Source organism: Oryza brachyantha, chromosome 3 (assembly GCF_000231095.2).
Source record: "Oryza brachyantha chromosome 3, ObraRS2, whole genome shotgun sequence".
In the NCBI taxonomy this organism is placed as follows: domain Eukaryota; kingdom Viridiplantae; phylum Streptophyta; class Magnoliopsida; order Poales; family Poaceae; genus Oryza; species Oryza brachyantha.
The window spans coordinates 277,031-293,050 of record NC_023165.2 but is presented as its reverse complement, the minus strand read 5'-3'; the positions used below and the strand labels follow the sequence as shown (position 1 = coordinate 293,050).

Here is a 16,020-nt window from a genome sequence, read left to right as displayed (position 1 = left end):
CCATCTCCCATCAGAGAGACTTTCAGGCTTTTGGAACTACAAGTGGTTAATTAGCTTACTGTGACTCACCACAACTACTTAGCGGATCACATGTTGAGCATGAATCAGGTGGATATATATTTAATCCGCCTTCAAAGTCTAACAATAAAGTTGCAGTTTTGCAGATTTTTTTAGGACCTTTTTTTTTTAACTGAAACCATGCTCCTAAGACTGTAGTAGTACTAACTATCACAATCGATGGAGCTGCTGTTAATTTGACGATCGGCTCCCATCGATTCGTTTTTTTAAAAGAAAAATCATGTTTTACAAATACAATATAATTTACAGATAAATCTTTTATATACGTGATCATAGCAACTTAAAAGTAAAAAGGCTATAAAATATACCATAAAGGAAAAACATAAAATCCAGTTAAAAATTAAGTTTTAAATTAAATTTTGGTTTATAAGTTGTTGCAACCGTGGGAGCCAATGTGTTTAATTATACTTTAATTGGTAGGCTCGTGATAATAGAAATTCAGTAATGAAAGTAGTAATTAGCTGCATAAGATCAATATATATCATCTGTTGGTGATGCATGGACCACGTACGGTTTGAGCCGTTGGTGAGTGTACGATGCAACTTTTAATTAATTTGTTGTCACATGTGACTGTCTTTTGCAGGCATTTCAGGTAGCATTACATGCTTACATACACATAGATGCATATTTGCATTATTCTTGCTGCTCTTGTGATTCTCTCAAGAAGAAACTAATGAAAGCAAAACCAAAGCATTAGTGCATTGCTGGTCCTATATGTAAGGAGTAGTAGTATGAATTATTTCCCTTGCTTAATTAATTGCTTGCTGCCTCAATGATTAACAACTAATGAAGCTGTGCCATGAGTAAAAGGCAACTAGAAGGGGCTCCACTAGGAACGGCTACACTAATTAATTAACTGTACACTAACACTACTACCCACTGTAATATGGGGTTCACGAAAATTTTTGGGTTAGATATCACATTGGATGTTTGACTCGATGCCAAAAGAATATTTCGGCACCTAATTAAAAAAAACTAATTACACAGGGTGTCAGAACTATTAGACAAATTTTAAGCCTAATTAATCCGTCATTATCACATATAAGTTATTGTGACAACTATGGCTAATTATGAACTAATTAGGTTTAAAATGTTCGTCTCGTAAATTATTTTCAGACTATATTTAATATTCTATACATGTGTCAAAGATTTTATGTGATAAGTGAATGTATAAAATTTTGGGAACTAAGACACATGGTTATGTATATATGTTTCCATCCACCAACAGTAGTTCGTACTACGTACGTGCGTGCGTGCATCGATCTGTGCTGTGCCTGCACATATTTATGCTTGTTAGTTAGTACAGGCTACACGTAGTCTACCAGTTGATGCTGATTAATTAAATTGATTAACAGATTGTCCTGCACAGCATGCATGCCTGATTGGCTTGTCTTGCTCTGTTTTCTTCGTCGTCGTCATTAGCTACATGTTCCGTCATGTGATCAGATCACCAAAAGCAAAACAGACCAGATCCATGACCCATACAGATCGTATAACAATAGAGTGTATAATACGGAAGAAAACAAAATTCAGATACAAGTATGCAATTGCTAATCATAATACATACGTCCCATAAAACAAACAAACAAACAAACAATATGGCCCTCATCATTTTGCTATTGTTTATGACTATAACATAAAATTTGAATTTTTAACCTTAAATTTAAAGTTGTTTTGGTGTTTTTATTATAGTTTATTTTTCATACTTTGCCTTTAGATCACTAATAAAATGTATATAAAAATTTTCAAATTATTTTTTATTTAAAATATACCATTTTACTATTTCTTAAAAAAAAGGCAAGCGATGACTCTGCATGAATATGAGGAAACAAACAAATGCATGGGGCTGTTTCAGAGTTTAGGGCCCATCTGTATATGGGCCGACATTTGATCCTCTTGCGGGCCGGCGGAGCAAACTAACGTTAACAAGAATAGGGCCCATAAAGAAAAGATAAGGCCCACACACACACGGCCCATCTCAAACTCAATCCGACTTATAGAGATTCTCCATTCGCTACCAATTCATCAACTTTTTACCTAACCATCCGCACTAAAATCACCTAAGCATAGCAATTACTAAGGGGATAAAGGGTCTAAATTAAAGTGGATGAGGTCCATATTGATCTTGATCGATGCAAACAAACCAAAAAAAAAAGCATGCAAAATAATTTAGGGTGGGACTTTCATGCATGTCATACTCAATGGTTGGAGACTGAAGATAAAAACGGTGAAAGAAATGAATAATTTGAAACTAATAACCCAGCAAGCAAACAATAACAATATACTATATACATAATAGAATAGTACTCAGTATTACAAGTAAAACCGATGGAAGGGAGCAAATCTAAAAAATATATATATCACATGATTTATCTATATTAATTCATGCACGAATTAATTGATCTGCTATCATATATATTCTCTGCCTGCACCTGTCTATATACATGGCAAATGCAGTAGTAGGCAATAATAAGGTTAAAAGTGGGACAGACAGGGAGAGAATTAATTAGAGACCATCACCAGCTACATGGCCTGACCTGACGACGCGCGTGCAGCTCTATTACGTAGGTTGCTGCAAGAGAAGCTAATCTAATTAGATATAGGCTTTAGAACCGATCATAATAAGTCTGAATCTATCTATGTCGTCTCTCTCTGTCTTTCTCAGTCCAAATGCATATTACTAAGCGATCTGAATATATATGCGTGCGTGTGCATTAATTTTTCACTAAGTGTGGTGAGAATTCCATCATGATCTATGGCCACCACATGTACACCCGATCGACGATCGATCGAGAGTGTTTGTGTGATCGAGCTAGGTTGGTAAATTGATCATGATTCATGTAGATAGGCTTTAGAAAACAGAGAAAAAAGTTTGAGATCGAGAAAGAACGAATGAATTCGTCGTCTGAAACTCTGAATCTTAATTTGTCGTCGCAGCTAGATAGCTAGCTAGTTAATTTGCTGACAAATAAACAAAATGGAGTAGCTTAACTTGTTGCATGCGAGACCGTATGTGTGGAGGACATGCATTCCAGGCCAGACTGATCTACAATGGCGATGGAGATCAATCGTGTTACATGCATCATGCATGATACGATCGATCGATCAACTAATTATGTGGCAAATTACTCGCAGATATATAATAAATTATTCCAACAATATATATATCAGTGGCTCTGATCGTTGGACATGTTCAATCACCAACACAGCTAGCTGTTATTTGCATTAGACAGATACATAGCTATAGGTAGCTTAATTTGTCTGGCAATATTGTCCACACAATATCACCCCATGCAGTAGCTAGCTATGATATATATACTACATATGATGCCATAGACAGATGGGATTGATCAAGCCGAAGAACTGTGCGTGTTTATGAGGAACATTAAGCATCCGATCAATCCAACCACATATGCATCCCGATCGGGTTAAAAGAAGAATGTCTTGTCATGCATTCTTTTGGTTAAGTAGTTAGTGACGTGTCGATCATGCATGTCGCCGTTGATGCTAAAATTACAGAATAATAATAATAGTTAAGAATTTATGGAATCTCATCAGCTGGCCTGGCTCATTCTAGTAGCAACCTCCTGCAGCTGAGATCAGTGATCTAATACTAGTAATGGCTTCTGACTCGTCGGTCTTAGCTAATAGCTAGCCTTTATGATTTGAACTTTTGATGAAACAATTCCTTAGCTTTTATCCAGTGTCGTATGTGTATGGCGATTTGTGTTAGTTGATAGCTAAACGAACTACTAGTTGTCGCATGTGTATCAAATGCCCCCCTGCAGCTGCAGGGAAGTTAATTAATTTGATATTAGTACAATATATATAGTCATATGCATTTCCATCGAGTTTATTAAGGCATACGAATATATATAGATCTATGCTGCATGTGTTGCACCTGTAGATATTTTTTCACTCGAGGTTGATATATATTAATTAGCTTATTGTGTATATGCATTATATTCCCTTGACCGGCAATTTGATGATTATTTACTACTACCGGTTAATATGATGTGGTCATCAATACCTGCCTTGCTAACTACTTGCTAATCATGGGAGTAAACTAATCCGCCCAATGGTCGATCGTTAGCTAGTAATTAATCCGGCCACCAAGATATACCGAATATATAAGCTAGCTAGCTCATGCAGCACTGTGTACTTGGTATATATGTATACCAATTAGATGCATGGAAGGCTAGCCATGAAAAAAATTAAGACAGTCATGAAACTCTGATAGTGTCCTCTTAACCTGAAGTAGTCTCATTAATTTTCTTTTTGATATATATATATATGCACATGTAGAAATAAATTAAGAAAGCATGGAGATAGATAGACAGATACTATATATATAGCACATGATATTAAGGGCGGTGATGATGCATGATCTGAAAGCGGCAGTCTGCAAGCTGACGTACTGTATGTTAGTTTTAATTGGTGAGTTGAATTAACAATTGAAACCTTAACTGCTCCATCAAATTATCCATCTAATCCTACTGCAGGTAGGCCACAGGTGCATACGTACTGGAGTAATTAACACTGAGATGAGATGGGGATCGATCAGCGTACGTCGTCTGCGATTAACACAGTCAGACATGCAGTACATTTATACCGGCCGACGCTTCTCACTGGCGCGTGTGCCAGCTTAATCCCTCTCGCTAATCATACTTAATTTGGAAGACGACGATATATAAATTAATATAGTATATGCTCTGCGTTTTAAGTCTGACCTTTTTTGAGCTAGTGTGCCAGCTGTGCCACAATTAGACGAACAACTTGCCATGCAGGCAAACATGCATAGATAGATTCTGATATATATATATACTCGTACATACTTCTTACAGAATACAGAGCTTAATTTGCTGAAATTTCATTTGAAATGATAATATTGCACTTACCTGTACGGCTGTGACGTATAAATGCACTGGACAGCTGGGTCCTAATAACTATTTTTTTTTGAGAATATGCAATCGCATATATATCTTTTGTATTAAGAAATAGTAAGTGCTAACTATTCGATCGATCGAACTAGCGAGCTAGGTAAATGTGTATGCGATATATATATTCCCTTAAAATGTGCAAAAATGCATTTGCATTAACTATATATTCATATATAGTTATGGTTATTAATTAATTTGTCCCTAATTAACTAGGCAGAGTTAATATAAGCGAATGCAGGTGGTTGCATTGTGACGATCGAGTGGTGGGATGACGGAGCAGCCTAATTAGTTTACATTACCCTTTTGATCTCATGGCTTTGACTCTTAGGGTTTGTACGCTACCACCTATCTCAGACGCACGACAGACGACATGATCATTACCAATTAGGAAATCAAAACCCTAGCTGACATGAATTAATGCGTATTAGTTATCCATGACATCAGCTTGACGGGCGAGAGCGATCGAGCGACTTGTATTTATAGTCGCCGGCGAGCAAGCGAGACGAAGCACCAGCAGCGCATGCATGCACTAATAACTAGCTTAGCTACTGCGCAGAAATCTATCAGTTGAAGCAGCTAAGCTAGTACGTTAGCTCGATAAATCGATCAGCTGGTGGTCGGAGAATCGCTGGAGTAGTAGGTCGCTACGTACCTCGTCGGAGAAGATGAGTCAGCTTGCGTCGGCGCCCAAGGTGGCGCTGGGATCGATCGCGTTCGCGGTGTTCTGGATGATGGCGGTGTTCCCGTCGGTGCCGTTCCTGCCGATCGGGCGGACGGCGGGGTCGCTGCTGAGCGCGGTGCTGATGATCATCTTCCACGTGATCAGCCCCGACGACGCGTACGCCTCCATCGACCTCCCCATCCTGGGCCTCCTCTTCGCCACCATGGTGGTGGGCAGCTACCTGAAGAACGCCGGCATGTTCAAGCACCTGGGGCGGCTGCTGGCCTGGAAGAGCCAGGGCGGCCGCGACCTGCTCTGCCGCGTCTGCATCGTCACCGCGCTCGCCAGCGCCCTCTTCACCAACGACACCTGCTGCGTCGTCCTCACCGAGTTCGTGCTGGAGCTCGCCGCCGACCGCAACCTCCCCGCCAAGCCCTTCCTCCTGGCGCTCGCCTCCAGCGCCAACATCGGCTCCGCCACCACGCCCATCGGGAACCCGCAGAACCTGGTCATCGCCTTCAACAGCAAGATCCCCTTCCCCAAGTTCCTCATCGGGATCCTCCCCGCCATGCTCGTCGGCATGGCCGTCAACATGGTCATGCTGCTCTGCATGTACTGGAGGGAGCTGGGCGGCGGCGCCGAGCTCTCCGTGGACGGGAAGCAGCAGATGGAGGCCGCGGAGGAGGGGCGGTCGCCGTCGGTGGCGTCGCTCAAGAGCCCGCAGCTGAACGGCAACGGCAACGCGCTGTCGCTGGAGATGTCGGAGAACATCACGACGAAGCACCCGTGGTTCATGCAGTGCACGGAGGAGCGGCGGAAGCTGTTCCTCAAGAGCTTCGCGTACGTGGTGACGGTGGGCATGGTGGTGGCCTACATGGTGGGGCTCAACATGTCGTGGACCGCCATCACCACCGCGCTCGCCCTCGTCGTCGTCGACTTCCGCGACGCCGAGCCGTGCCTGGACACCGTCTCCTACTCGCTGCTGGTCTTCTTCTCCGGCATGTTCATCACGGTGAGCGGGTTCAACAAGACGGGCCTCCCGGGCGCCATCTGGGACTTCATGGCGCCCTACTCCAAGGTCAACAGCGTCGGCGGCATCTCCGTCCTCTCCATCATCATCCTCCTCCTCTCCAACCTCGCCTCCAACGTCCCAACGGGTAATTAACCATAACTATATATATGCATATATGCATGCATGCATGACTACGTAAGTTATTAATTGCATGCACGCACGTACATGTGGCAGTGCTGCTGATGGGCGACGAGGTGGCGAAGGCGGCGGCGCTGATATCGCCGGCGGCGGTGACTCGGTCGTGGCTGCTGCTGGCGTGGGTGAGCACGGTGGCGGGGAACCTGTCGCTGCTGGGGTCGGCGGCGAACCTGATCGTGTGCGAGCAGGCGCGCCGGGCGCCGAGGAATGCCTACGACCTCACCTTCTGGCAACACATCGTCTTCGGCGTCCCCTCCACCCTCATCGTCACCGCCATCGGCATACCGCTCATCGGCAAGATCTAATCATGCAATCCTCAACCTCATTAATTAATCCAAGCCAATGATGGACAATGCATGCAGATATATATGCTCAAGTGTTCAATTACTTAAGAGAATGAATGATCAATGTTGTGTATGATTTTCGTTTTCCTTTTTCTTTTTTCACGTGTATGTGTTGTAGTGTATGGCCGGCGAGCTTGCGATTGAATTTAATTTGGCCTTGCTTGCATGCATGGTGATCTCAGCTCAGCTAGCTATAGCTCTTGCTTAATTATATCAAGTGTTAATCATGATGAGGCGAGGGAATTACAAGGGAGCTTGCTTGCTTGCTAGTTGCACATGCAGAGTGTGCTAATTAAGCACTGCACTGCATGCTTAAATCCGCTTAATTTCAACATCATATTACATGTATGTTGATGTGTGCATGTCGATAAAGATACATGGAAATTTTTCTATACATCTATGTAGCACGGGCTGCTTTTGAAACAAATCTTTGTTGGCTTCTCTCTCTTCTTTCTATGAGCAAGTTTAAAGCCAACTTACTAGCTATAAGTTTATATTATAGTCAACACATATAATAGATCGGCTATAAGATTGGCTATAATTTTTATCTCTTATCTCTTTCTCTTACCTTTGTATTTAATACATTTTTTTTAGAGTTGTGTATAGATGGCTCTTGCATGAGAGACAACTCCACTTCTTTTTCATTACCTCTTTCCTCCACATCATCTTATAGCCAACTTATAGTCTACTTATTATACTTGCTCTAAGTTAATCAATTAATTTGTTCCCTGTCATCTCAGTTCAAAGATATGCTACTGGGCCATGCATGTAGAGTTGTGGCTTAAAATACCAGCATGCTCTTGTTGCCATTCCAGAAAGAACAAAAAAGAACATTGTGAGGCAGGTGGCACTCCCACAATCACGGAATCAGGTCCAAATTAAAGACAAATTAGAAGTCCCCCTCCTTAATCACAAGTGTTGCTTTCCAGAGGCAAATCTCACTTCTCTTCATATATGAAAGGCAACGAACCTGACGCTTCTTCTGAATATAAATTAAATCAAGTCACACAAATAGCAGATCCACTAGCCAGCAGAACTGCAGAATATTGCCCACTTGTACTTTCATCCGTCAGAACAAGAAGATGATTTTGGAGTGTATGTTGATTTTCCCAGCACCGACTAACTACTAATTTATGAGGATTTGAAGGCTCTAAAATGAGTACTGAGTAGTATATAAATTTTTAGGTTGTGAAATTACTGACATCTCATTGCTCTCTATATGACTCATGACAAAACCAACATCAGGCTTTTTGCTTTTGATGATCAGAGGTTAGAGCAATGAGGGAAATATCTAAAATATTTATTTCCTCACCTCACAAAAGCATTTTTTTTGTGTTCCAAAGTCCAAACAGCTTTAGGCCAGTCTCAATGGATTGTTTCATGACATAGTTAACAAAACTGTAAACTAGGTAACCGAGTCAGATGAGTTTCATGGGGATGAAACTCTTCTCTCATCTCATGAAACTACCTCATTTAATGACCCTGCCAAGTCAATAATTTTATTGAAGTGACACCCTATTTAATGTGCATGACACCCCTACGAAATATGCATTGAGACTGGCCTTATGTTATGAACCCGAATTCATGAAACCAAAACTGCATTAATAACAGGGCTGGGGCCTGGGGATCCCATTGTCACCAACAGCACAGTGCTTTTTCTAATAAAAATAAAAATAATAATGTCATTTTTATCTAAATTCAACGAAAGACAGCTACTTCGTTCAAATTTTAAACAAAGAAAAAAAAGAGAGAAAAGGAATTGCATCTCTTAGGTTGGTGAGAGAGATATGCCTGTGAGCTTTAGTCTAGTATATGCTTTTGGACTTGTAATTTTTTTTAAATGGTGTTAGGATCTGTAATTCAGAAGTTTTATCTTTCGCATGATAGGATATTCCAAAACGAAATGTGTACAGCACATGAGAAAATATCTTACTATATATCGAGCATATTCTTCTCATCGGAATTACTCTAGAAAAAAAAGGGTCAACATAAAGCGACATTTAATTAACAACATTTCTCGATCGATAGGAAACTGCCAGGCAACAATAACCTATTTTCTCCTATATAACGTGATATCTTCCTAACTACCCCTCTTCTATGATTCACAGGATGATGCAAACCTTGCTCTTTCTACTCCAATGGACATCCGACAACACATTTTAAAATTTGGGCTATATTTTTTAAGGTGACGCAGTCTTTCTATTGCAAGAGACATGCTGTACATCCGACAACACATTTCTCCACTGTGTAAAAATTCGCGTTGCATTTTAAATTCACATGGCATTTTTAAGGATGACGCATGCAACGATGCTAGTACCTCACTACTGGCGTTCTGCATCCGACAACACATTTTTGCCAGTGTATAAATTTTTGTATAACGATAATAATTGTATAGGAGTGACGCTGGAAACTCACCTGCCAATGCCATCATCAGACATGCTAACTGCACCACCAGAAAACTATTGAGGCAGTCAGGCACACGCCAGTTGATGCATCTGCTTCTGCTTGGATAGTCTCTCCCAGCCAACTAGGTCATACATGCTTGCACAATTGGCAATGTAATCAGTAAATTAACCCCTAATTTATCAAGATAATGTATCCATACGGATCACATAAAGTTGAAAATATCCATAAAGGGGGTCAGAAGTTGAGTCATCCTGATAGAAGAAATGTATGAGATTGCCTGGATGACAAGACTCAGAGGGTAAGAAAGCTGTGTATTCCTTAACATGATGAGGCATGCACTATATTTTACAGTAGATCAACAGATAAACGATACTGTACCAAAATGAGAATGGAAGATTGTCAGTCCAATTATAATCCATCCGTACTTAAAAGACCAACCTTTTCTGCATGGTGCTTTCAATATTTTTCAATGTTGGTAACGAACTCTTTTCAGCTGACAGTATGCGTACTGGCGAATATATTTGGAAGGGCCTAGAATTCACAACATTTTGTTTTGGAACAACAGAATCCACAAATTGATTTTCCATAAGATGATAAAACAAAACAAATTACTTTAATATATATATATATATTAAATAAACAAGATAAAATTAGTATGTAAAATAAGTTCAATAATTGAAATGCTGGACATAAAAATGGTAAAATCTTCAACCCTGACACAAGATGGAGCCCAATTCTTTTTGGAATGGGAAGACCAAATGATGCTTATATTCTGACAAACGTTTTTAACTGCTAAAGATTTTTACGCAAATATACTCTGTTGCTCTTGCAACATAGGCTAAATAAAATGAAATGAAAAGAAAAAGGATAGCTTGGAAATTGTTATAACTGGCCACCTTGCTATTAACTGCTGTCCCCTGCAGAATCCTTCTAATGCATAATTGGTTTGGTAAAATCAAGATGGATCAATCAGAGGTATAATTTGCAACGAGATATATTTACTTAATCATTTAAGGTGATACACTGTAAAATGACAGGCTACACAAACGTTCTTTAACTGGAGAAAGGATTCTGTAGCCTGATATCAAGTATTATGTACAGTAACCATAGTAAAACTGTACGTAGGATGATTGAGCGCATGCATGTTGTCAACAACTTTTCACCAGTCATCTTTGCATACTTCCATCTGTGACCTGCCAAAGAACAGGAAACTAATGGTTACAATAGAGGAATGAAGAAAATAAAATTTGGTAATTTACACTGTCAATTTTTCAACCCATCAACATACAAATTAAAACAGGGACCAAGAGCAGGACAAAGTTGTACAGCCATATCAATCCAGCCTTGAGGCAACCAACACCCTTTGCCATAGCAAAATCCAAGTCACCTTGTACAGCTTTACGGGTTGCCACCTGACAGGAAACATCAGTCTATATAATTGGTATCTAGAATATAAACACCAAGTATCTAGAATCTTCACGATTATGTAATAATCTTTTGAGAGGATGAATTATGGATAGGGTTTTCTTGGAAGAAATTATGGTAAGCAGCGAGCTAACTGAACAATCAATAATTTGTAAAATTTTAGTTGATAGAAATGGTTTAGCTCCTGAATGTAAATAACCATTAGACAATACTGGTAAAAGTAAGAGCAGTTCAGCAATCATTCCTAGAATCCTATCCACAACCACAGTGGCCAATTGCTGAATTATGGTTCTGTCCAGTAGGTAGAATTTCCGTGCAATCAACAAGCAGCAAACGAAGGACAGACTCAGCCAAAACAGAAAGAGAAAAGTTAAAGAGCTCACCACCTGGGTAAAAATAAAAGCAAATGTGACAACAGGTCCAGGACATCTGATAGGGTAACAATCATCTGAATGAGCAAACAGTGCAACAGCCTGATTCACTATGCACATCTGAAGGAACAAAGCAGCTTTAATTTCCTCATCGGTGCACATCAGTGAATTACCTTCAATTTTGCACTGCCCATGTCCTAAATAATCAGCTCATTCAATTTTTCAGCAAAATAAAGTATCTTTAATAAGAAGAAAAGGTGCTTACTGAAAAGAAGTCTGTTGTCGTTGCAGCCCTGAAAAAAATGGCTGTACTCAGAACAATGTAGCTACCAAAAGCAGCACCTCTAGCAATGATTTCCTTAACTCTCAGTGTATCTCGTGACTTAGTCAGTTTCATCCTTTCGAATAACATTGCAAAGGACGTACCTGAAATCATATAAAAGCAACTAGTAATACTTACTAATCATGAAAAGAAACAAGGGCACACGCAATACATATTGTAAAGTAAGGTTACAGTCTTTTGTACTGAAACTCACAGTAATTAAAAGCAGCAATCACCAGAGTCAAGAAACTTGGTAAGCCGAAGTTCCATAAAAGTAAAATAACATGGACACCAAACTTCAATCAATATAATTATTAATGTTAGCATTGCATAGTGCTGTAGTTTCGAAAACATAATCACTGTTTGTACTCACAAGATGGACAGTTGATGAGACAGTCAAGATCTGCAACGCAAGAAACATATCTCAACTGACAACCAATTTATCATCATCTAGACATCAAATGCCTTGCCATCAACAAAAACTCTTGAGCTGCATCAAAATGGACTTACCATATAGCCCTTCATCATCTGACAAATCTCCCTACTGATTAGAACGGCTGCAGAAATAGGTACCAGGGCAGGCTGAGTCAAAACAAGATCAGACTCGCTTTTGGTGTAATCAATGGCATCAGCTACTGATATTCCAATATGACTTTCACCTATGGCATCATGATCAAGAAATCCACACCCAACCATTGCACAGCGACATCCAAAGTTTCTGAGTCTTCTCACTACGTCACTGTTGTCCTCTGCACCAACAAATAGAGCGAGCAAAATGGTAAGTAAATCTTAAAGCATCACTGTTTGTAGTGTAGTAGCAGGGGTGTTTGCCACTGTCAAACAAGAAGCATGAAGCATGGCACTACTTGGAAGATAAAGATCGACCTGGAAAGAGATCTGAAATCCCATTGATGTTTAAGTGAACTTCTTTGTTGGTACGAGCTAACTCAAACACTGCATGGGCAGGTAACACATTGATGCCTAGTTTTCCAAGACGTCCACACATTTGCCTTGTAACTAACAATGGGTTTTCTGAGGAGAGGCAAGGAAATATCATTTGATGAAGAATTGATTGAGATCGAAACAAGAAGATAGCTGAATTTCTGCATCACCTGTGAGGACTATTGTATACAAACCCAGACCAATGAGGCTATTGACAGCATCCGCGCTATCATGTCTAAGGTCATCTTTGAAAGGCAGTAGGGCAACAAACTCCCAACATGAGTCTACCTGGCGAAAAATAACAGAAATTAAATGACAATTATGGTACTCATCATAAGTTTGCAAGTTTCAGGGTGTTAATATGGAGTTGAATTGCCTACCTGATGTCCTACAGCTAAGGCCTGATACCCACCGACAGCAAGTTTATCCATTATTATGCTTATTCTCTCCTTGATTGCTTTGCTACAGCCGCATTGATGAGCAACCTATAGCATGAAAACAGAAGACTACTGACAAATATGCCTGTACTAACACAATACATGCAATTGTATGTTTAGTGACGGCGTAAGGACTCACGCACTTCTGTCTCTGTGTGGATATTGTATGAGCAACTTACCTTTACAGGATCGCCTTTGAATACACAGCACTTAGAGCCATTTTCAATGCAACAAAGAAACGTGCATGGTGCTCTATGACCTGAACACCAGCCCTTGCCTACAGATATGGTATGCCTTTTAAGTTAATTTATAACAGCCACATGGACACAAAGAGGAGGATTAAAACGCAACATAGAACGATAAAAGGAACCTGTTCTGGATCATCCAAGAGGCTCAGAATAGCTGCATCAATTTGTTCCATGTACAATTCGTAATGGGATCTTGATGCCCGTGATGCTAAAACAATAGCTTGATCTTTATTAACACCGTTTGCAAACAGCTCAATCTTATCCCTGGCAAAAAAGGGTTTATTACATGTTATGGTACCCATCATGTTAAAGAGCATAATATCCATGCTTGCCAGATCTTCAAGGGCAACTGTCCCTCTGCTAGCAATTCCCAGCAAACAAAGCCTTAGAGATCCAAATGCCAATGCAAGGTATAGGACAACAGGCATTGCCATTGGAACCACCCCAATTAATGGCATAAAATGGCCACCCTGCAGGATAGCTCCAGAGGAGGGTTTCTGAAAGAACAATCTTAAGACTACCTCCGCAATGGTACCAAAAATCATAAGAGAAAAGCAGAAGCAGCCAGCAAGCATGATTCCCTCTTTAAGTTGTCCAGGCCAAGTGTAACGTTGTGGGTAGAGTTGCAGTGTGCTTCGAGGAATGGCACGACCAGTTGCAATAACAACAGCAGTCCCTTGGCCACAGGACACAGTCCAAGCATAATATATGAGGAAGCATGCACACAATCAACAGACCTTTTGGCCCAGCAAGTCATTGTGTCAATTTTTTGAAACCGGAGGATACGAGCATTGGCAGGGACAATGTCCCCAACCTTGAGAAATATGATATCCCCAGGTACCAGATTCGCTGCATGCATATTTATCCACATCCCATCCCTCAGAACCTTCGCCCTTGGTGTATATGCCTTTTCCTCCAATGGAGCTTTCGCATACTCCTCAACAAGCCTCACGGTCAAGCATACTATCAAGCTTGTAGCTAGTAAATATATAGTGATGGACAACATGTAAGATCTCTGGCTAGCTGAGGCAATGGTGAGGGACACAATTGTAGTTAATACTGTAACCCATGACATGGAGTTAAGTATGACACGGACCATGTTCCTGTACTTGGGGAAGGCATGATTCCATCCCCAGAGTGAGAAGAGATTCATCAGGAATTTTCGAAGGATGCTGTCCTCCTGCAGCAACCATAAATAAATTTGACCTTATGAAGCTATTTTCTTAAAATAAAATGATCTTATCAAGATCGATTTTAGTTAGAAAAGTGACTGGTACATGAGCAATATGACCTAGATAATCGAGATGGTGTTACCCCAACAAAAAAAGATAATCGAGATGGTGTTTTTCTAGCTAGAAACCAACTGTAGAACTAAAAATATTGGTAAACACACATTTTCGGAAGCATTTTTTAATAAATGAATAGTAAATTGAAAAAACTAGTAATTCCAAATTTGTCTTCGTATCGCTTATAATTGTATCTCCTGTTCAGAACAAACACAATGAGGGGGAAGGCACGAGCTCTGTAGTACTGACCAATAGGAAATTTCTCAGATACTCTTTGAGAACGGAAATAGGATATTTGTTCCCAAATTGAGCTGCATCTATAATTTTTGGGAGCCACATTATAATTTATAACATATATTCACACGTGGCTAATCCTCAATGTGGGTTATTTCTCAGCACTCTGGCTACCCTCAGTTCTCAAGAAGCATGACTAATTGCTATTTGCCATTTTACACACGAGAGTACAAACAGTTGCAATTACAATAAATCACAATTTCATGGTCCACCAAGGAGAATGGTGTAGTTCACAAAGAATCAAGAAGCAGAAGGAGGATTCAAGTTAGCGAGACAATTTGCTTGAGGTACCAATCAGAAAAGGTTGTTCAGGAGTAGTGATGGTGCTTGCTGGGCAATATGAGCTGGCAAAAGAGGACTCATCCACTATTGGTAGTTGGCACACAAGTGATTTTCAACCAAATCACACCAAAGAGAAATTATAACGTTTGTCTCAGGGGAATGGCAATTTGTCCCTCTAATAATATTGGAGGTTTTTGAACACATTGAATTGTGATGCACAGTGTATTGACTCATCCTGATTCTTGAATGCAGGTATAAACAGACCATCTAGAATGCTGATTTCGATTCGATACCAAAATAAGTATAAAAATGCTTATGCTAACACAACAACCCTTACTGTCATAGATAGTGCGGCCTGAGGCAACAACATTCAGAATCTTCAATCATCAATAGTAGTAGGGGGGAGAAAGAGAGGCACCGACGCACTTGGTGGGAGCGGACGACGACGTTGGGCCCGTGGAGGCGGAGGCGCCGCGCCGCCTCCTTGTCGGTGAGGCCGGCCTCCTCCCCCGTGCCGAGCCGCCGCAGCACCTCCTCCTCCACCACCGTCTCCTGCAAGTTAACCCCCCCACAGCATCGTCAGTCACATCGCCGACCGGACCAGGCAATCGCCGGCAAGAAATCGGCGACCCTCACCAGCTCCGCCATTGCGCTGTCCTCCGGCGACGCCATCCCTCCCTCCCCGTCCCTTCTCGTCCTCACGCTCCGCTTCTCCCTACATGAGTTTTTTTTTTTCTTCTTCTTAATTTATTTATTATACCTCAAAAATAAAAA

The 16,020-nt window shown here is 40.7% G+C and overlaps 1 protein-coding gene and 1 pseudogene across 1 annotated transcript; one reads left to right on the top strand and one right to left on the bottom strand.

Moving 5' to 3' along the window:
* Positions 1-5,590: 5,590 nt before the first annotated feature.
* LOC102702918 (silicon efflux transporter LSI2) lies at positions 5,591-7,486 on the top strand. The gene is made up of 2 exons (XM_040522202.1): positions 5,591-6,836; positions 6,926-7,486. The coding sequence occupies exons 1-2, from the start codon at positions 5,684-5,686 to the stop codon at positions 7,192-7,194; spliced, it is 1,422 nt and encodes a 473-aa protein (XP_040378136.1). The 5' UTR covers positions 5,591-5,683; the 3' UTR covers positions 7,195-7,486.
* Positions 7,487-10,567: 3,081 nt separating this feature from the next.
* On the bottom strand, positions 10,568-15,995 carry LOC102707200 (annotated as a pseudogene).
* Positions 15,996-16,020: the final 25 nt, after the last annotated feature.

Excerpts from the sequence above, each read along its gene's own strand:
- LOC102702918 (XM_040522202.1), top strand. The coding sequence starts at position 5,684 with ATGAGTCAGCTTGCGTCGGCGCCCAAGGTGGCGCTGGGATCGATCGCG. Across the intron at positions 6,837-6,925 it reads CGCCTCCAACGTCCCAACGG|TGCTGCTGATGGGCGACGAG; the intron begins GTAATTAACCAT and ends TACATGTGGCAG.